This window comes from Ursus arctos, unplaced genomic scaffold (assembly GCF_023065955.2).
Source record: "Ursus arctos isolate Adak ecotype North America unplaced genomic scaffold, UrsArc2.0 scaffold_10, whole genome shotgun sequence".
Classification (NCBI taxonomy): Eukaryota; Metazoa; Chordata; class Mammalia; order Carnivora; family Ursidae; genus Ursus; species Ursus arctos.
The window spans coordinates 77,029,895-77,051,210 of NW_026622764.1; the positions used below are offsets into that span (position 1 = coordinate 77,029,895).

The 21,316-nt window shown below is 42.4% G+C and overlaps 1 protein-coding gene across 1 annotated transcript; it reads left to right on the top strand.

Annotated features, from left to right (window-relative positions):
- Positions 1-36: 36 nt before the first annotated feature.
- Positions 37-18,462, top strand: GJA3 (gap junction protein alpha 3). The gene is made up of 2 exons (XM_026492949.4): positions 37-219; positions 15,928-18,462. The coding sequence occupies exon 2, from the start codon at positions 15,945-15,947 to the stop codon at positions 17,277-17,279; it is 1,335 nt and encodes a 444-aa protein (XP_026348734.1). The 5' UTR covers positions 37-219; positions 15,928-15,944; the 3' UTR covers positions 17,280-18,462.
- Positions 18,463-21,316: the final 2,854 nt, after the last annotated feature.

Here is a 21,316-nt window from a genome sequence, read left to right on the forward strand (position 1 = left end):
CGGGGGCGTGGCGCGGCTGCCCGGGCTGCGGCTTGGGGGCTCCGAGCGCTGGGCTCACTGGGGCCGCGGGGATGGCCGCCGGGGCAAGGAGGCCGGGCCCTCAGGCGGGGCGCACGCGTTAAGTTGCACCGCACGTGTAAGAGAACTTCTCCTTTTCAGAGCGGCCGGGAGCCCTGCTCGAGAAGGAGCGTACCCGGGTCGCCGCCGCGGCAGAGCGGGGTAAGCTCAGGGCCGGGCGTCCCGGAGGCCCAGGCGCCGGCGGCCGGGGGCAGCCCCGGGGCGGAAGGACGGGCGGGCGCCGGCGCCTCCGACCTCCCCAGACGGGCTCGGGCGGGCCGGGGCAGAGCGAGCCGGAGCCCGAGCCCCGCTGCCCGTTTTCGGCTCCCGGCCTCTTAGAATTCTTTTCGGGTATCTTGGGAAGTGGTGGGAGCGGTAGGGCTAGAGAGCGGGGCTCAGGAAACTTTCTGGAGAACTTGGGGAGTAAGTGATGTGTCTTTGCTCCTGGAGATCTCTGCAGAGCGCCAGTTCTCATCTGCTTAATGGCTTTCCTTGGTGGATGGCGGAAGGCTGGGTTGAAAATGTTTTTTGACGGTGTTTACCCCCTTGAGTGGGGAAGCAAGAGTGGCTCTAGAACTTCAGATCCAAGGGATCTTAAGGACTGTTTAAATACTTGAATACTCTCAACAAATACCACAGCCGCAAGGAACGGAGTTCAACTGTCTGCCGGCGTTTAGCATGGCCACATGTTGTACAGTTGCGTCGGTGTCTTTTAGGAACGATGCTGGCTCGCCTACTTCTTTTAAGAAACTTTTTGAAAGTTTTTGTTGTTGTAGTTGTTTTAAGAAACCCTTTAGATATAAGTACCACGATCTAATTTCTTGATCCATACGCTGGTTATGGTGTGTTCGAGTATAAAGAATTTACAGAAGAGTGGGAACACTTCTCAGCATTCTACAGTAATCCCTTCTTTCAGGGTCTGTTCTGAGAGTCATTCCAGCGACACGGGTGTATCTGCCTGGCAGTCTACTCTACACTCTAGTGAGCAGAATTCACCCCAGTTTGCAGAGCTCCCAGTTCATGAATATCGGTGACTGGGGCTTTAGACAAGTGGAGTTCTCCAGTTTTGACTTTACTAAGATACTGCCAAAATATTTCACTTAAACATGGTCATGTACCAACAGCTGAGATGTGAATTATGCTTTGGTTTATATAACTCAAGAATTCAAATTGATGGCTTATGATACGTGCATCACTTCACTCTCAGTCCATCAATGTCCTGTGAAATGTATGGCAAAACAAACATTAAAAGACTAAAGAGGAAAAGGGGTGACTTATTTTCCAAGGGTCAGTGTGTTCAAAGTAAACAACGGCTAATCTGGCATATATTCCACTGGTTCAGCAGTTTGATTCATGTTGAGATAAGCATCTCACAAGGGCAGTGCACGTGTTACTGTAGTGTAAAGTAATTCACAAAACCTTTACTACTATAACAAACTAAACAATGCTATTTAGGTTAACCAGTTGATGTTAACAGGCTTAAACCCATCTTAAGATAATGAAATGTAACCAAATGTCACTGTTTGCAAATAAGACAAAGAATTTTGACACAGTTTCCTTGAAAGTTACTTACATTTTAAGTTGTGTTGATTTCTTAACAAAAATAACTTTTACACTGCACATTTGAGCCTTAAAAATAATTATGTGTATGTATCACAGCCATTTTATAAAGCCTCATGTATGTAAAGAATTTAAACCATAATAGTCTTTCAGATGTTACCATTACTTGAACATGCACCTAACACACAAGAAATAGGATATATGTAATTTTAGGATTTTACCTCAGTATCGTGCATAAATACACGGAGTAAACACATAGTTTTTGTACTGTACTGGAATACCAGAACATTCTAGACAGTGAAAGGGCCTTTGAGAAATATTTCGCCCCGTACAGATAGCATGATTCCCAGGATCTCTGTATTAAGAAACAGCCAAACTCGGGGCGCCTGGGTGGCTCAGTCGTTAAGCGTCTGCCTTCGGCTCAGGGCGTGATCCCGGAGTTCTGGGATCTAGCCCCACATCAGGCTCCTCTGCTATGAGCCTGCTTCTTCCTCTCCCACTCCCCCTGCTTGTGTTCCCTCTCTCGCTAGCTGTCTCTGTCAAATAAATAAATAAAATCTTTAAAAAAAAAAAAGAAAGAAACAGCCAAACTCATGATTAACATACAGTGTCCTTCTCTCTTCTGCTCCACTGTGTTGTGGCCTTACCAGTACTATGTAACACTTGTCATACCATATTTTGATTAGTTTTTTTACAAGTTTGCCTCATCCATAGAGTGTGAATGAAACTTCTGAGAGTAAGGACCATCTCTTAATTAGTAGCACAGTGCCACACACATGATAGGTGTTTGATAACTGTTTACTAAATTGAAGAGGGAAAAAAGTCCAATACATGTGATCATTAACATCATACATGTTTCTGTAAAAAGAGTATGTTTTTACCATTTCAGTATAATGCATAAAGGGAATAAAATAGTGACAAAGTTTAATATTAATTTTCATTCTTACGGTGTTGGGAAATTCTTCATCATGATAACTAGGCTAGTGCTCTACTGCTTTTTTAAAATCTCTGGTTTTCAAAAGTATGACTTCATAATGGTTGATGTGAACAGTTTCTGCACTCTTAGTTTTCTTTAATTTGAAGATTTGGTGGTTTGCTTTAAATTTACTGTTGATGAACTAATGATACTAAATAAAAATCACGTAATTTTTTTCATTCAGACCACCTGGTTATCTCTGTGAATTAACGCTCATTTTATTCGTAAAACTCCATTTTGTATTAGCTTTACAATGAATCTTTTATTCTAGGACATAGAAGAGATTTCTATGTTGTATACTAATTGAAGTGGGTTTGAGTAAGAAAAGTGAAATTATATTTATACTATAGACATTATATTTATACAATAGAAATTATTATTGCAAAAATAGAGACCATTTTGACAGATGTAATTTGCGTCAGTAATATCAATAGAAAAAATATAATTATAAGGCTGTGAGGTTTTGTTCACTAAAACAAGAGTAAAGATAATGTCTGAATTTGCTTTGCAATAACAATGCCAATTTATATAACGGAGTAACGGGACTATTCTTAGCATGTCAATAATATTTAACAATTTTAGCCACTTTGGACTGGAAGAAAAAGAGCAAAAGCTTAAAATGTACTCTAACCCATGGTTCTAAACATACATTTTAAAGTGTGATAGAGCGATATAACTAAAAAGGCAGCTGTTGTAATCTCAGCAATCGGCCTGATGCGTGATCCCGTGAAATCACGCGGGAGGGGAAGGTACGCAGGACCAAGAGTAAAAAGTCAGGAGTTTTCATGCTGGCTTCAGCACTGTGGGCTGTTCAGCCTTCTGCAAATCACAGTACCCTCTTGGGGCCTCTATACCCCCATATCCCCATCTGTAAAGTGAAAAGGGTAAACTAGACCACTTCTGAGGTTCTTTGAGCTCTAAAATGATGTGATTCCATATTTCCTCCATGGATGAGCAAGATTCCTGAAGGATGTAATTTGGATTTGCGGAGGGAAATTACTTTTTAACTGCCCAGACTGTATGAAGTCAGTGCTTGGTATACTTTTCTGACTGCCTGTTCTGTGTTTTAGACAGGACGAGATCCTGTTCAGAGCACTAATGCTGAAGCACCCCTATAATTTTCTTTATTGTTATTTACCCTTGCCCCAAGCCACCCTTCAGGAAGTATTGGTAAATTGAATTTTACTTCAAGGGTAGCTGCATTTTTTTTCATTATTCAATTATTAAAAGTTTGAGGACTAATGCAGAAATACATTAAAATCATTGCTAAATTACACTAAAGTGTGTAAGTAAAACGTTTAAATAAGTGAAAACTTCAAGCGGTATTCTTAGGTCTTTCACCGAAGTTATTTTAAAAACTTTTAATGCCATTTAATAATTGGCAGGAGAAACTGGAGGACTGCACAGGGTAATGGAACAGGGAACACATTCAGAGGGTTTAAAAAGGAAGCCCAGTATGGCACGAATAGTATTGGAAGACAGTCATGTTTCTAATTATGCTCCAGACTATTTACATTTTCCTGTCAATTGAACTGAAGCCCAACCAGCTGTTAATTTTCTAGCTTAATATTAGAACTCTAATTGTGGAAATGGGAACTCAATACTGATTTTTGGTAGGAATACTTATTTTATTCAAGTATTTCAAGAAGAAGTACCATGGATAAAAAGTTAAGTGTATTTTTAATTTTGTCATTCTTAAATATAAAAATTGAAGACATTTGTTTTCAAACTAATACAGTTGTTTAGGTTGCTTCCAATTTAAAATTAGCTCTAACTCAGCTTTTCAGTTACAGAATGTCAAAAACAAAAGAAAAACTGAGTTGTTTCCTTTGACTAAGGATGAAAAGTATTAACCATATTTACCTTAGCCAAGTAAAGACTTAAAAAGCATATGACTTTTCAGGTATTTATAAACAATTTAAAATCCAACCCCCCAAAGAACAATTAAAATTCCTACATAAAAGAGAAAATAGAGGGATAATAATAACACATGAATAGCAGGTGTTTTATATCCATATTTATTTATTTATTTATTTATTTATTTAAAGATTTTATTTATTTGACAGAGAGAGAGAGAGCACAAGCAGGGGGAGCAACAGGCAGGGGAGAGGGAGAAGCAGGCACCTGCTGAACAGGGAGCCAATGCGGGTCTCGATCCCAGGACCCTGGGATCATGACCTGAGCCGAAGGCAGACGCTTAACGACTGAGCCACCCAGGCGCCCCATCCATTCTTATTTAGTAAATAAAATAAGTAGAATAAAAGTATAATTTAAGGTACATCTGGCTGGCGCAGTTGGTGGAGTGTGCAACTCTTGATCTTGGGGTTGTTAAGTTTGGGACCCATGTTGGGTGTAGAGATTATTTGAAAAATAAAATCTAAAAAAATAGTATAATTTAAAACAATTTCATGTTTCTGGAGATTTGTTCTCTGACAAAAATATATAATTCTAGCAGTGCTGTAAAATTATTGATAAAGAATTTAGAAAATTTGTCTTTTATAATTTCATTTAATCATTTAGTCTGTATGCAAGACATCACTCTCATACAGAGCACGAGATTACTGAAAAGTAATAGAAACTATGTACTTTTCCATTTAAAATAAGGAATTCCCTGGAACTATACAATAATAAACAATTTTACACTAAGATAAAGAATACCCTTAAATTATATATGTATATTTTACAATAATACTAGCAAATACTAAAATCACATTATCTATTTAAAAGACCCATGGGGGAGGCACCTGGGTGGCTCAGTCGGTTGAATGTCTGCCTTCGGTTCAAGTCATGATCCCAGGGTCCTGTGTTGGAGTCCTGCATCAGGCTCCTTGCTCAGCGGGGAGCCTGCTTCTCCCTTTACCTCTGCCCCTTCCTCTGGCTCGTGCCCTCTCTTGCTATCTCTCTCTTTCTCTAATAAATAAATAAAATCCTAAAAAAAATTAAAAAATAAAAGATCCATAGGGATTTTTTATAGATTTATTCTGTATGCTATAAATATAGCATATGTGATAAGACATTGGAAAAAATAAACTCTCATTCTTTTTCAAGCATATCAAAATTGGTTCTTTAGGAAAAGAGAAACTAACAAGACCAATATTTTTTAAGACTAATATTTTATTTTTATTTTATTTATTTATTTTTGCTTTATCTCAATTTTTTTATTATGTTATGTTAGTCACCATACAGTACATCATTAGTTTTTGATGTAATGTTCTACGATTCATTGTTTGCATATAACACCCAGTGCTCCATGCAATACGTGCCCACCTTAATACCCATCACCGGCCTATCCCAAACCCCCACCTCCCTCCCCTCTGAAACCCTCAGTTTGTTTCCCAGAGTCCATAGTCTCTCATGGTTCATTCCCCCTTCTGTTTACCCCCCCCTTCATTCTTCCCTTTCTTCTCCCACTGATCCTCCTGCTATCTCCCATGTTCCATAAATGAGTGAAACCACATGACAATTGTCCCTCTCTGCTTGACCCACCTTACCCAGCACAATCTCCTCCAGTCCCGTCCACGTTGCTGCAAATGCCGGGTAATCGTTCTTTCTGATGGACCACATCTTCCTTAATCCAGTCATCCGCCGAAGGGCATCTCGGCTCCTTCTCAATTTATTTTTATGCATTTATTAGCAAGATATGTCCTAAGGTATCAGAAAAGTCTAAGAGAGGTTATTTCTGGGGTCAGGGACTGCTCAAAAATGTTTCCATATAAAAATAATGGTAATTGCTTCTTTACTTTATCCCATTTAGGCTTAGGAAAGGTTTAATAGGAATGTTCTACTTTCAGATAGCAGGGGAGACATGAAGTAACTACCTCACTGAATTTTTGTGGGCATTCAGTAACTTGTTTCGGTTAAAGCTACTAGAATTGTGCCTGGCTTATAGAAAGTACTATACAGTGACTAACTGAACACAATAAAAATAAACACACAAATAAATAAATAAATAAAATTAAAAAATAAAACTGGACTTATTTTGACAACGATCTTTTAAAAAATAAATAAAAGCTTTATAGTTTCATCTGAAAAAAAAGGAAGTGCTATATAATTTATAACTTAAGATCTTGCTCTAGTTATTCCCCTTTTGGAGTCCCTTATTTCCTCATGTAAGTCTAATATTTTAAAAGCCTCAAATAAACAATACTTGGAACGAAACAAAGGAATCTAAGTACAAATACCAGAGTTTAAAAATCATAAGAAAATACCATGAATAATTTTTTGCCAATAAATTTGAAACTTAGATGAAATGGAAAATTTTCTAAAAGATATGAACTATCAAAATTCACTTAAGAAATAGCAGCCCAACTTATGCAGATAACAGTGAATGAAATTAAATTTATAATCTATACTTCCCCTGGCCCCCTCAAAAAGACATTAATCCCAAACTCCTTTATAGGAAATTCTTATATAAACTTATTCAGAGAATTTTTAATTTTTCAGGCTAAAATAGCTTTCTTACCAGAATCCAATGGTAGTACAAAAAACTGAGACCAATCTTAGATATGAACAAACAATCCAAAATAAAGTAGTGGCAAATTGAATGTGATAGCATATTAAAATAAAATCATGACCAATAGGGTGCGTCACCATCTAAAAATCACAATAGCAGGAAAAAATTATTTTACTAAATCCAATACTCATTCATGACTTAGAAAACAAAAACCAACAAACTGTTAACAAAGATTGGAAGAAAACTTCCTTAGTCTGATAAAAGTTGAAACATCATGCTCAATGATAAAACTTGAGAAGCATTCATGTTAAAGACAAAAATGAGAAAAGATATCACCATCTCCACATTGTGCTAGAAGTTCTGGCCAGTGCAAGAAGACAAGAAAAAGAAATAACAGAAATTAGTACTAGGGGAGGAAGAAACAAATCTGTCCATAATAGCAGATGATATGATTATGTGTTACATAGAAAATTCAAAGGAATGTCCTAACTGTTTGAACTAGTAAGGCTTTCTAACAGGTTGCTGGATACAAGATCAATATATAGAAACAATGTTCCTAAGTACCAATAATAACCAATCAAAAGTTATAATGAAAAAAAAACCTATTTGGAACAAAAAAATTAGAACGAGTATGAATTAGGAATATATCTAACAAAAAATGTGTAAATCCTGTAGGAACATTAACCTAAAACACTACTGAAAGGCATGAAGAAGGTCAGCATCAATGGATCAGTTGTGCTTATTGGTGGGTAAACTAGACTAGATTCATCTATAAATTTCATGCAATTCCAATCAAAATCGAGTCTTCAGTTTTTGTGGAACTTGACAAGCTCTGCCTAACTTTCATATGGAAAAATAAAGGGCAAAAAAATGCCTAGACAAATATGAAGAACAAAGCTGGGAGACTTGTCCTACCAGATATCAAATATATCTAGAACTGTTGCCATTAGGTGTCCTGCTGGTTGGTGTGATCAATCGTTGTCTTCTGGAGATGGAAAACAGTGTCACATGTTATTTAATCTGAAACTTCAAAGGTTCAATTTTTTCCTCTTTTATGCTTGTCGATGTGGTTGAATTTCTCCAGCTTTTAAAAGCTTAGTTCCCATCTCTCTCTTTAGTCTTAGAAGCTCAGACAAAGCTAAATGTTGGAGTTGATGCTAGAGAGTAAAAGTAGAAAGAGTCTTTTGTTATTTCGGTGAATTTATTTTGAATTCTGTTTCCTTTTTAAAGAGTCAGACCAGAATTACGGGAAAAGTGTGGTAAGTACATAATGCCATGGGCTAGGTCCCAGGGCATCTGGAAATTATTACCTTAAATGTGAACGCTTGAAATAGGCAGGTAAGGTGTAAAAGAAGCTAATGGAAAACAGTCTTTCCACCTGCTGTAAAGATAACTAGATAAGCCATTTTTCATTGTATCATATTTGTGACTAGCTCAGCCTACCACGTTCTTTCAAATTTGTGCCAAGTCAGAGATGGCAAAAATTAGCCTTTGGGCCACCACTGCCTCATACCAAACCCTAGACATTACTAATGGAACATAGAACTCTTTCTGGCTAAGCCTAAAGGTGACTCTCAAAATCCTACTCAACAACGTTCCAGGCAATCACAAACAGTTAACACAGAATTAATTTGCCTAGTCATGCTCCATGTTATATTACCTCTAATTTATAAACCAAGTAACTGTTTTCAGTGTCAAAATATTGGTATAAAAGAGAATCAAGTAGAATACAAATGATACATTTTGGGTGTTATTCCATCCCAGAGTCTTAACTAAAAGTTGCATTTCCCTAATAAGCCGCTCTTTGGGGAAGTTTCTCTTCTGTACTCAACCTGCAGATGCTAGAGTACCGCAGGGCTTGGTTGTCAGATTCCTTGTCCTTCTCCCCTGCCCTTAGATAATCTCAGTCCAGTCTCAGGGTTTGATGATGACTCCCAAATGTTTCTCTCTAGCCTTGACAGTTGCATGTCTAGTAGGTGTCTCAAACTTAACATTTTCAAAATAGAACTCATGATTCCCATTCCTTTTCCAAACCTGTACCTCCTCTGGTTTCCTCATCTTGGTAAATGGCAGTTCCCTTCCTCCTGTTCAGGGCAGAAACCTTGGCCTCTCCTCAATGCTAACCCAACCCTTGACCTGTCAGCCCATCATGCTGGACCTACCTTCAGAATCTGTACAGACTCGGCCATTTGTCACCACTGTCACTTCTCTGGATTATAGCACGGCCTCCTCACTGGACCCTCTGCTTTCACCCTTACTCACTGTCCCCTCCACCCCACACCTGTTCTCGACACAACAACCAGAGGGGATCTGTGAAGATGTAAGTCAGATTATGTCACTCTTCTGTTCCAATCCTCCAGTACATTCTCATCTCACTTGGAGTATAAGCCAGAGTTCTCATTTCTGTCTGCTATGATCTGCGCATCTCCCCACTTCCTCTTTGACCTGCTCGTCTGCCTGTCTGCTCCTGGCTGGCTTTGCTTCCTCCATACTGTCCTCGCCATCCCGAGCACACCAGGTCTGCTCCCTGCCGGAAGCCTTGCTCTGCCTGGAATGTTGTCCTTCATATCTGAGGCCCAGCTCTTCACTCGGATGTCACCCTCTCAGGGAGGCCCACCGGTCCTCAGCACCCCCTGTACTTCCCTCTGCGCTGCCCCCCAGTGCCTGTCTGACCACAGCACTCAGCACCTGACATCTCTTACTTCTCTTCTGTCCACTGTCTTTCCCTCTGGAGTGTATGTTGCACCAGGCAGCACTTCTCTGCTTTGCTCAGCACTGAGCGCCTCACACGTAGTAACTTTCACTCCGTCCTCACTGAGTGGCCACAACTTGTACATAGATGTGAGGTCTTGGCTAGGCAAGGAACTTAGGGAGCCCAGTCCCTTTTTCATCCTCCCTGTTCCTGGTTATCAAACCTTTTTTCTTCTCAGGAGCTCAAACTCTGCCCTCGCCTGAGAAGACGACCTCCTGCTTGACCTCGCTGAGAAGAGTCTTGTCACCACTTTGGAGAGCGCTCACCCCACACCTGCACTCTCAGCCTCTCTCCCGCCCTTTTGCCCCAACCTGGTGCTGGGCAGGCTGACTGTCCCTCCATCCTCCTGTCCCCATGACTCCACGTCTCTGACACCAAACATCCACAGCCCTTCCTATCTGGGAGACGCCTCCCTTGCACCTCATTCCCCCACTTTTTACCCATTTTGTGTCTCTCCTTCCTTTAAGATCTAGACTTATTGAACAAATGCTCTCCATACCATGTCTCCATTACTCTCCCACATTCTGCCTCTTTAACCACTGGCCTGGAATTTTGTTTCTGTCCCAGTGCTCCCACTGGACTGGGCATTTAAAGACCATCAGTGGCTTCCTTGTTGTGAGATCAAAGGGCATTTTCTTTATGTCCATCTGTCTTGAACATGTTGGAGAATGCTGACACTTAGTCACCTCCTTCTTCAAAGTCCTTCTTTGGCTTCCTCACTTCTGTGTCGCCCTAGTTCTCCAGTCTTGTTGACTGCTCTCAGAGAATGTGCCTTCTGATGTGAACAGTATTCCCAGCAGATGAGGTAGGTTCTACTGCTTCTCGGGCATCCCAAAGTACAACGTAAAAATTCAATCTTAGTAGCTCCAGCAAAGCTAAATGTTGGGGTCAATTCTATAAAGAAGAAAGGATCCTCTCTTTTGATATTATTTGATATTATTTTGATAACGAAATAAATACAGCCCAAACAACGTGAACCTGTCTGGCAGAGCTCATCAGGACCCCACTGAGGATGGTCCCTTCCCTCCACACTATTGAGGGGTTGCTGCTGTCTGTCATTGCTTAGTCTTAGGCTCTTACCCCCTTGGTCAGTCCTGCCATCCTTCGTCGAAGCACTGACCGCACACACTGGGGGCAGGGAGTCCTTTCCCGCACTGCTCTTCATCTGTTTGGCTGGATTTTCCATGAAGTCTGTCCTTTGTGCTTTGCTCCATCATCTTCACTCTGGAGAGGTGGGGCTACACTGGGGACCCTCTGCCCAACATTTTCTAATTCTGTGTCTCCAGCTTCCTCCTGGACAGTTTCACTCATATCTCCCACCACCACTTTTGATTCGGACAGTCACAAAGCCAGAGCTTTCATCTTTTCTTCCAATCCCAAATTAGCACGCCTCTCCCAAGTTTTTCTCCTCAAATGGCCCCCTGATTTTCCCACTCAGACTCAGAAATATGAGGTTCGTCTTTAATTCATGCCTCTCTCTTTCATTCTCTGACCAGGCAGACTCTACATTCTGCTTTATTTTTGTCTCCAGACTGTGTCTCCTTTCTATCCTTCCTTTTTCCATTTGCCCCTGCTGTCATCCAGCCCAGGCCTTCAGCACTCACTCAGAGATTACCACTCTTCCTGAGTCCCTGTTAGAGGGGCCCCTTCTTTTCTGAACAGCACTTTCAGTATATCTCCCTGCTCTCCAAGTGGTTCAGTGGCCCTCGATGTCCTTTCATTCATTTGTCTCACCAGTGTTTGCTGAGCGCCTATTATGTTCAGAGTGCAGCCCGTCTAGCTCTTCTGGGCAGAAGTAGCCATTTAAACTCACAAGGCCCCTGTTGCAGCCACGCCAGGTCACACTGCCTTGGGAATGCCTTTCTGGCCTTGAAATGCACTCCTGCTCCTCTTCCGCTGTCCAAAGCCACCTCTCCCAAACCCAGCTCAAATGCCACCCTTTCCTGGCTGGCTTTCCCTGGCTACATGTTCTGATATTAATTCCTTTTTTTCTGGAATCCCTGTGCACCCACGTAGCTCCCCGTTTTCCTGAATTTTCCCATCTCCACAGATAGATTTCAGGATAGAGACCATGTTTTTACTTCCACTGTATTCAACAGAACGTGTGGCCCAGAGCTGAGCACAAGACTGTCACTGAATAAATAGCCAATGATGGATCTGAAGGGACACTCAACATATCCTGAAGGCCAAGGGGAAACGGTATAACTTTGAAAGGGAAAGTAGAAACCCAAACTGTGGAGTGTAGCAGTAGTAAGACTCAGCAGTGAGTGACGGGATACAAATAGCCTGGCCCTTGCGTTGGGAGAACTTGGCAGACTGCCATGGCAGAGGAATCCACTTTTCGCTCTGTGTCATCAATGATAACCATTGTCAGGAGTCATGTTGCATCTCGGGAGACCCCAGCATCATTCTCCTCTCACATTGGGCTAACGATGTCATCTCGGGAGACCCCAGCATCATTCTCCTCTCACATTGGGCTAACGATGTCACGTGTATTATATTTGGGTTTTTTGTACTTATCAGGGACATGATTAAAGAGATCTAAGGAGTAGAAACCATAATGAAAGAACAATGAGAAATAAATCAGACTTTTAAAAAACTAGAACTTTGAAACACGCAAGTCATGGCCATTAATCCTTTATGATGATGAATGTGATGTTGTTACAGAAAATGCAAAGAAATGTGAAAAGAATATAAAAATCACCCAGTTCTAGAAACACTATGGTTAACATTTCGATATCATTCTTGCTCTTCCTTTTGCATATATGAATGTGTGTAAAGTATCCGGTGTCAGACTAGAGTTTTGTATTAGGCTTTTGTCATTTATCATTATGGCATGAATATCTCTTCATGTCATTGATGATCTTAAAAATTATATCTAGTGAAAACCTTGTATCAATAGTTGTGAATGAACCATAGCTTTTCATTTATGCCTAGCCTTATTCTGTAAAGAATTAAAGGGAGCGTATCACTTAGGAATTATTTGTCTGTAGGCCATAGAAAACCTCACTTGAACAAATAGAGTTTTTTCCTTCATGTAAGTCTGGAGTTTGCTGTTGGGGTTGATCCAGCAGGCCCACAATGTCACAGCAGGTGCCTTGGACTTTCTTGACCATTCCCTCACACTTATTGACACATGCTTGCAAAGTGACTGCCCAGCTCCAGGCATCACATCTGTACTCACCATGAGAAGTAGGGTTCGGAAGGGACAGCAAAGGTAGCATCTGCCCTTTTATTAGGAAACCAAAAGCCTTCCCAGAAGTTCCCCAGCCAACTTCTTACACCTCACTGGATACAACAGAAGGAGGCAGGAAAGCAAGAATTTCCCTTTCCAGTCACATTAGAGGCAAGCAAGGTAGTGGAAGACTGGGAGAAGGATCTGGGTTAAGCCAGATCCTGATGTCAGCCTTGGGCACTATTATGTATTTAACTACTTGTCCTTTAGTGGACACTTCTGTTTCCAGTTATTCCTTCTTATAAGTAATTCACAGTAAATACCCATGTTCATCCATTCGTCAAAAACTGTGATTATTTCCTTGGTATGCTGTCCCAGGAGTAGAATTACAGGTTAGAGGTATCATGGTTTTTACATCTCTTCATACATATTACTAAAGTCCTTTCCAGAAAGGTCTTGCCAGTGTGTGCCACCACACAGAGCCATTGGCACCCCCATTTAGGACACACTCTTAGTCGTCCCATCTTTAGTACTTACTGAGCCTTGGCAACTGCCAGAGTATCGGCTAGTATGTGGATGGTGACACATCATGATTCTGTAGGTTGCAATCAGAGGTCATGGTGTAATTTTAAGTGTACCTATCTAAAAGTGTTTTGCAGCACCTGGACCTAAAGGACTCTGAAGAGGCTGAGCCAGCAAAGAGTAACAAGATGCCACAGGCAGCTACCCTACCCTCCTCGTCTGATTTACTAGTTGAATAGATTCTTACCTAGCCCCATGTTTCTCAACAGGTGCAGAATGGGCATTTGAGGCAGGCCAGTTCTTTACTGTGGGGGACACCCCTATCATTGTGGAGCATTTTGCCTCCCTGGCCCTGCAGGGAAATGCCAGCAGCACTTTCAGGCTCTGTGACAAGCAGACCCTCCCTCATGGTGTTATGTGCCACCAGCCTTGTGGGGAGAACCTACCAGGCACATTGCATTGACTCCTTTTTAGCACATTATGCTGTGCTCAACAAGGCTGGGAAGGTAACAGAAAGAAGTATTAAATTCCGCCACACTGATCTTGTCTTAGAGACTTCCGGAAATGCACATTGCCCAACTGTTCTGCCTGCAGACATCAAGGAAGGAAGGGTACACATGCAAACCCCAACCTCAAAACTAGAATAAAGGAGAAAGTCCACAAACAGTCAAGGTGGTTAAAGGTGGTTTTCTATAGAAACTCAGAAGGCTGTGCTTGTCTAGGGACAGCAAGAAGAGAGGATGGTAGGAGATGTAGGAAGATGGAAAGAACCTCCTGGAATGTAAAGGGAGCAACAGCCATTAAGACAGGGCCATGATAAGGGGGAAGAGAAAACACAGGGCCCCTGTGCTAGCCTGAGTTGGCCACTCTTGAAGGGAGAGTGGAGGTAAGTGATAGGTCAATAGGCCAGTCCCTGGATTGGGGCCAAGTTTTAAGTTGAAGAACTAGCACGTGCAAAGGCGTAAGGGCAGAGTCCCAGGGACCACAGGAAGTTTGATATCACCAGAGTGTTGGATCAGGGACTGATGGGTGGTCCACACTGTGCAAGGCTTCTGTCCTGTGCCCCAGAGGAAAATCTCCAGCAGATGGAAGGGAGGGGCTAGGGCTACGGACACTGTGATGGTCTGGGGTTGAGGAAAAGCAGGGTGCAACTTAGAATGTAGCACCTGACGTCCTTCGTGGAAGATTGGGTTGTTCCATGTTCAGTGAAATAAAAATATTTAATCTGCTAAGGACATGCCAAATAGAACAGATGCCAGTCACAATATGGGACAAGGAAGCTGGTAAGATATGTGAATGTAATAGTTTTCTAAAGACCTCAAATGACCAAAACAAAGGCTTGAAAATTTATTCTAGGAGAGGGTTAACATTTGTCTATTTCTTTAGATCATAGTGAGTCGAGTTTTGTTTTATTTGCCTTTGAACCAATTCATAAAAGTTAATATTTTTAAACATTCTAAAATTCAAAATGAGAAGAGTGTTCTTTAAGGCTGCTAGAACTCATACATACACTTATAGCTTAGGCAACTTTCCTTATGCGGAGAATGACAGAAGAACAGAGCTCTTTTGGTTCTAGTCGGAAGCATCTGACCTGTTTGAGCAGTAGTGACAAGGAGGACGCCCTGCAGTCTTGGTCCCCTGTGTGTGAAGAACACTGCTACCTTCACAGAGGAGGCCTATGGGCCTCCCTCCATCTAGGAAGCAGCTCACCACACATGACCAAATGACCATCGTCCCATCTTACAGATGTAGACACAGGCTGCTGCCTGGGAATGTGCAATGAGTTAACCATTTATGGAACATTTGTAAAGTGGAAAAAGAAAGTAAATAATAGAAGAGGTAGTAGGTTAATATGTGGCAGAAGTTATGAAGGTGGCATGGAAGAAAGTTGCCGTAATCTCACATGTACAGAAAGGTCGAGGTTAGGAATGGACCCAAGCTGTGTACCTGGCAGCACCAGAGCTCCCTTGGAGACTGTGCTCTGGAAGAGAGCAGGATGGGGAGTTGGAAGCCAGGGGAGAGTTCCATTCTCCTCATGCAAGTCATTTCTCTGTGGAGCTCCAGTTTCCTCATCTCTGAAGTGAGAGGGCTTAAGTCCCCCGTGGGCATCTACTTGATGCCGACACTTGGGTAGTGTAACGAGCTCCGTGTTATGCCGGCGCTGCGGACGTTTATCTAACCCTGCTCAGCGCGATGGTGGAGACACGCGCACACACACACACAGGCACACACACGCAGGCACGCACGCGCCCCTGCACACGCACGCTCGAGCTGTAGAGAGCTCTGCAGCACCTCCCTCCTTTGGAAATAGGACTACAGCTCCCCCCGGGAAACATGTGCCGGCACCACCCGCCAAGGCCTGCCCCTGGGGTGTTTGGACTTGCAGCTCGCCCGCCGCAGGCTTCCTATTAACCAGCAATGTTCCCTTGCAGGTTAGCAATCTGAAGCAATGGGCGACTGGAGCTTTCTGGGGAGACTATTAGAAAACGCACAGGAGCACTCCACGGTCATTGGCAAGGTTTGGCTGACGGTCCTGTTCATCTTCAGGATCCTGGTGCTGGGCGCCGCAGCCGAGGAGGTGTGGGGAGACGAGCAGTCGGACTTCACGTGTAACACGCAGCAGCCCGGCTGCGAGAACGTCTGCTACGACAAAGCCTTCCCCATCTCGCACATCCGCTTCTGGGTGCTGCAGATCATCTTCGTGTCCACGCCCACCCTCATCTACCTGGGCCATGTGCTGCACATCGTGCGCATGGAAGAGAAGAAGAAAGAGCGGGAGGAAGAGCTGCTGAAGGGCGACAGCCCGCACCACGGGCCGGCTGCGCGCTGTGGGCAGAAGGACAGGCCGCCGGTACGGGATGACCGGGGCAAGATTCGAATCGCCGGGGCCCTGCTCCGGACCTACGTCTTCAACATCATCTTCAAGACGCTGTTTGAAGTGGGCTTCATCGCCGGGCAGTACTTCCTGTACGGCTTTGAGCTGAAGCCGCTGTACCGCTGTGACCGGTGGCCCTGCCCCAACACGGTGGACTGCTTCATCTCCAGGCCCACGGAGAAGACCATATTCATCATCTTCATGCTGGCAGTGGCCTGCGTGTCCCTCTTACTCAACATGCTGGAGATCTACCACCTGGGCTGGAAGAAGCTTAAACAAGGAATGACCAACCACTATCGCTCAGACTCCCCTGAATCCAGGGTGGGGGCCACAAAACCTGGGGGTGTGAGCCCACTCCTCCTCCCCTCCCGCTCTGCCCCGCCCACTGTTACCATCGGATTCCCGCCTTACTACACTCACTCTGCCTCTTCCCTGGGACAGGCCACAGCCACAGGCTACCCTGGGGCCCCTCCACCAGCAACAGACTTCAGCATGGCAGCCCTGTCCGAGGCACCCGGGAAGGACCACCCTGCCAAATTCTACAATGGCAACCACCACCTGCTAATGACAGAACAGAACTGGGCCAACCAGGAGGCCGAGCAGCAGACTTCTGCCAGGAAGGCCTCCCCTCCAGCATCCACTTCTGCATCCCTGAGCCCTCCAGGCAGCACCCAGCAGCTCCCTCAGGAGGGTGGCCCGGGAAGCAGCGCGCCTGGCCTGTTGGGGAACGGGAATGGCAGCAGCTTGGCAGAGAGCAAATTGGAAGTGACTCCCAATGACAGGGAGGAGGCAGTGACCACTGCGGTGGAGATGCACGCGCCTCCTTTGCTCCCCGCAGACCCTGGACGATTGAGCAAGGCCAGTAAGGCCAGCGGTGGTCGGGCCAGACCGACTGACTTGGCCATCTAGCTGTGGTCTCTCCAGACAGCTTTATAATAATCTCTTTTCTAGCAACCAAAACCAAAGTGCGGCTCCAGTCTGCTGCTAGAGAAAGTGAGAGCGCACTGGAGTGGAGGAGGGGAAGATCCAGCGGAAGAGAGCAGGTTTCTGTGTGTCCATGCTTGCTGTTCTTAACACTGTGAGGTAGAGTGGGGAGAACGTCAACGCTTGCTGAGATGGGGAGGTAGGGGCAAAGTGGGTGCAGGGGCTTGTTGACCTTTAAAGGTATTCACAACAACCCAAGAGTCCAGTAACCTGGGCCACCTTCGCAGGTGTTGCTGCCCAGCCTTGGGCTCCTGCTGTCTCTGTGGGTATCTGTTCTGTTGTGGTAAAGCAGCAGGTGTCTGCAGTCACTTCAGTTCGGAGCAATTAGGTTTTCCATTCCTACGCTCTCCAGAGCCTCTGGGCAGCCCAGAAAGTCATAGACGAACTTAGCACTATCTCTGTTTGATACTTTTAACTTAGAGTTGAATTTCATTTGGGATATTTGCCAAACTGCACTAAAAAAAGATTTAGAGCAAGTCCATATAGTGTCATTTGAGTTTCTGAAATTGCCTGCGAAGCCCAGGATCTCAGACTGTGCGCTTCGTGACAAGTGACAATGAGCAGCTACCTTCCAGAGGCAGTCGTTCAGCGCAGGCGAGAGCCACAGAGCTTGCTGGTAAGAAAGCGGGTAGAAATGCAGCGACACTTGAGATAATTTTTAAACAGCTGAGGAAATTGAAATAAAAGTGTAGCAGGTATGCCTTAGGTATTTATTTTTTAAATGATATTTTGTGCTTTGATCTGAATTGTACAGGCATGCGTATTTTCCCCCACTTTCTTTCAGGAGAAATGAAAGAAAAATAGTACTATTAAAATGAATACTGACCAAGAGAATGCTAATTTGTCCCATTACATACTACTAAAGATTTGAACTTTCCTTTAAAGAAATTCTCGGACCTCATGAGTGAGCTAATTGCTATGTGAATGTACTATAAAAAATAAAGGCAGGGGAAATTTAAGTGCATTTCAAGTACTTGAAGTTGTGAAGTTTTTTGAATGGAAGGTTAAAAGTTAACTGCTCTTGCCAGAAAAATTATTTATACAGATGAATCAATGACCTACATTTTTTTTAACAGTACAGAATAAAACTCTTTGAGTTTCCTAACCATTCTCTGTGGGTAGCCTGTTTGCTTTCTAAAGTGTAAATAAAGGTATCTGGGTTTTACTTCCTGTGTAAGTGCATGTGCTGGTTTCGGACGTGTGCCCTATTTGTCACCCACACGGATTGTTACACTGACAGGGAAGGCTCTTTCTCTGCACTGGTGTGGCTGGAAGGTGGCAGAATTTTCTGTACTGCACACCCTGCTATCGTATCTGAGTCACTGTTTGTTTATAAACCTATGAACAGGGGTAATGCTGAGCCCGGTCCTTCTCACACTCCAACTTCCACTGAGTACTGTCAGCCCTTATTCAGCAAAACACCAAACACTTGCCAATTTGATTCATTCCTTTGTGCAAAGCAACACCAATTTCCTGATGATTTATCTGGGGCTACATCCCAAAACCTACTTTGTGCTTTATATCATAAAGAGTGACCCACCAGCAATCTGATGAGAAGACTGCGATTCCCATTCTCAGATTAATGCGTGCGTCCCGTTCATTAGAGCGTTGTGCTTGCTGCGGAATGAACTTGGATAATCTCCTTGGCTTGAAAAATGCTAACGTCCCATAAATATCCTTTCGGCCTTTCTCAAACAGATGTGAGCCTTACAGAAAATTATTTGAGTGACTATTTTCTCAATTCCCCCTAGGCTGGTGCATAACTCATGCCACTGTAGGATGCAGAGGAGAGAAGTTCATTCATCACCTACAGTGGATGCCTTAGGCTTCAGGCAGTAGGACCTTGTTCTCTGGGGTAAGAAGGGCCACCAGAAAATCCTAGTTTGAAAGGCATTCTGGGGGTGCCTGGGTGGCTCAGTCGGTGAAGCGTCTGCCTTTGGCTCAGGTCATGATCCCAGGGTCCTGGGATTGAGCCCCTAGTCGGGCTCCCTGCTCAGCAGGGAGTCTGCTTCTCCCTCTCCCTCTGCCTGCTGCTCCCCCTGCTGTGCTCACTCTCTCTCTCTCTGTCAGATAAATAAATAAAATCTTAAAAAAAAAGAAAAGAAAAAAGAAAGGCATTCTGATTTAAAAAAAAAAAGCTTTGGTCACAATTCAGTTAACAGGCGGCCAAAGTGGACGTGAACAGAGGTTCGTCGGCTCTACCATGATGAATGTTAATAATGAGCTTCTGATTTACCCACAATTTGATTTTGAGTGGGGTTGGAGATGAGAGGGAGAACTATAATTATATTTAATTTTTACATTTTAAAATTGGATTTTATTCACCATATGTTGATGAAGATGCCAGTATTGTGAATTGACTATAGACTAGTTGACCCATTTAGTGCATTGGCAGAAGTGTGAAATTAGATTCACCCCTCAAAAACCACTAATTTATGAAGAAATAAAATTCTGTGATACAACAGGGCCTATAGTATTTTTTCAGGGTAGTGTTCTGATTTCAGTTCATGTAAAAAATGAAAGCAGGTGTTCCATTGCTTACTATTTGAGGTATCCATGACCCTCAGGTTGGGTCCTTCTCCTTCATGGGGATATGGGAGTGTGAAAGGGTGCTCTCTATTTAGCCAGTCACTGTAAGCCTTAATATGTGCAATAAAAGTAGACATCACCTCTTCCTGTGGTCAAGATTCCAGATATGTTTTTTCTTTAGCCTGTTAATTATTTGGAAATTTCACTGAAATTATTTTTATCTTGATTTAATGGAAAAAATTTTAATTCCATAAGTTTATTTTAGAACTCAAATGTTCTAACATATTATGCACATTATCTTTTAATCTGCAGTATGCAAGACAATTTCTTGCATCCATATTTGCAAAAGCCAGTCATCCTGTTGGTATTACATAATCTATATAGTTATAAAATGTCAAGCATTACTAATCCATCTCCAAATCCATTTATTAAAATTCTAAGACATTTCTTAATCATTCACTTTCTCCTTTCTAAACTTTATTTTACTGAATTATTTTTTCCATGAAATTAGCAAAAAAGATACCTTAAGTTTCGAAAGAAAATAAAAAGCGGAGAAGAACAAGCCAGAATATTTCTGATCCATCCTGGCTTTCCTTGATTGTTAAATAAGTGGCTAGATCATAGATTTCTTATACAAGAACACCTGGATTTAGAACTATGAATAGAATTCAAACACCCTTTTAAAAAATTAAGTTCATGAGATTTAGATCTCTTTTCAATATAGGCTTTTTTTTTCTATTAACACTTTAATTCTTTAATATTTTTGGGAAAAGTCCTTTTGCTGAATTTTTTTCTTTTGAACTTTTCTTTCTGGTATTTGTAACATTGACTTGTGGATCTCCACCAAATAAATTCTTATACAAAGTATTGCATGATTTCAAAAGATACATGTTTTTGTAAAGATCAGTAGATTCCTGCCCTCACCCTACCCCCACCTCCATGGAGTAGTTCGGGATATTCTCTAAATAACTTTTAAATATGGTCTAACACAAAGGCATTGTACATTAAAGTCCAAAAATGTATTTCATATTCTAATTTTGTATTATTACACTGCAAAGCTGAGGTTTATGCATTCTAAGATTTCTTACTGTCCAAAATATTTTTTTCTCTTTGCATTATAGAATGTCTTACCAAGACTTTTTTATGGTCAGTTAGTAATTTAAATAACACCAAGAGCAGTGAACTGTTTCTAGTATTATATTTGAAGATGTTTGGTATGTAAATGTAACGTAGATCATAATATTTACAAAACTCTTACTAAAACTTTATTTAGTGTCATAATAGTATCGTCCCTAGACTAAATTGTAACTGAAAATAAGCATTTTATAAGCTAAGTAATAAAAAGTGGCCTTAAATGTATATCACCAGCTCTGTAGTTGGTTCATTGTTTTTATCGATAAGAATTCTCGAGCAGGTTTTCAAAATAAAAATTT

Bases quoted from the DNA above. Each gene is read 5' to 3' on its own strand.
- GJA3 (XM_026492949.4), top strand. From the start codon at position 15,945: ATGGGCGACTGGAGCTTTCTGGGGAGACTATTAGAAAACGCACAGGAG.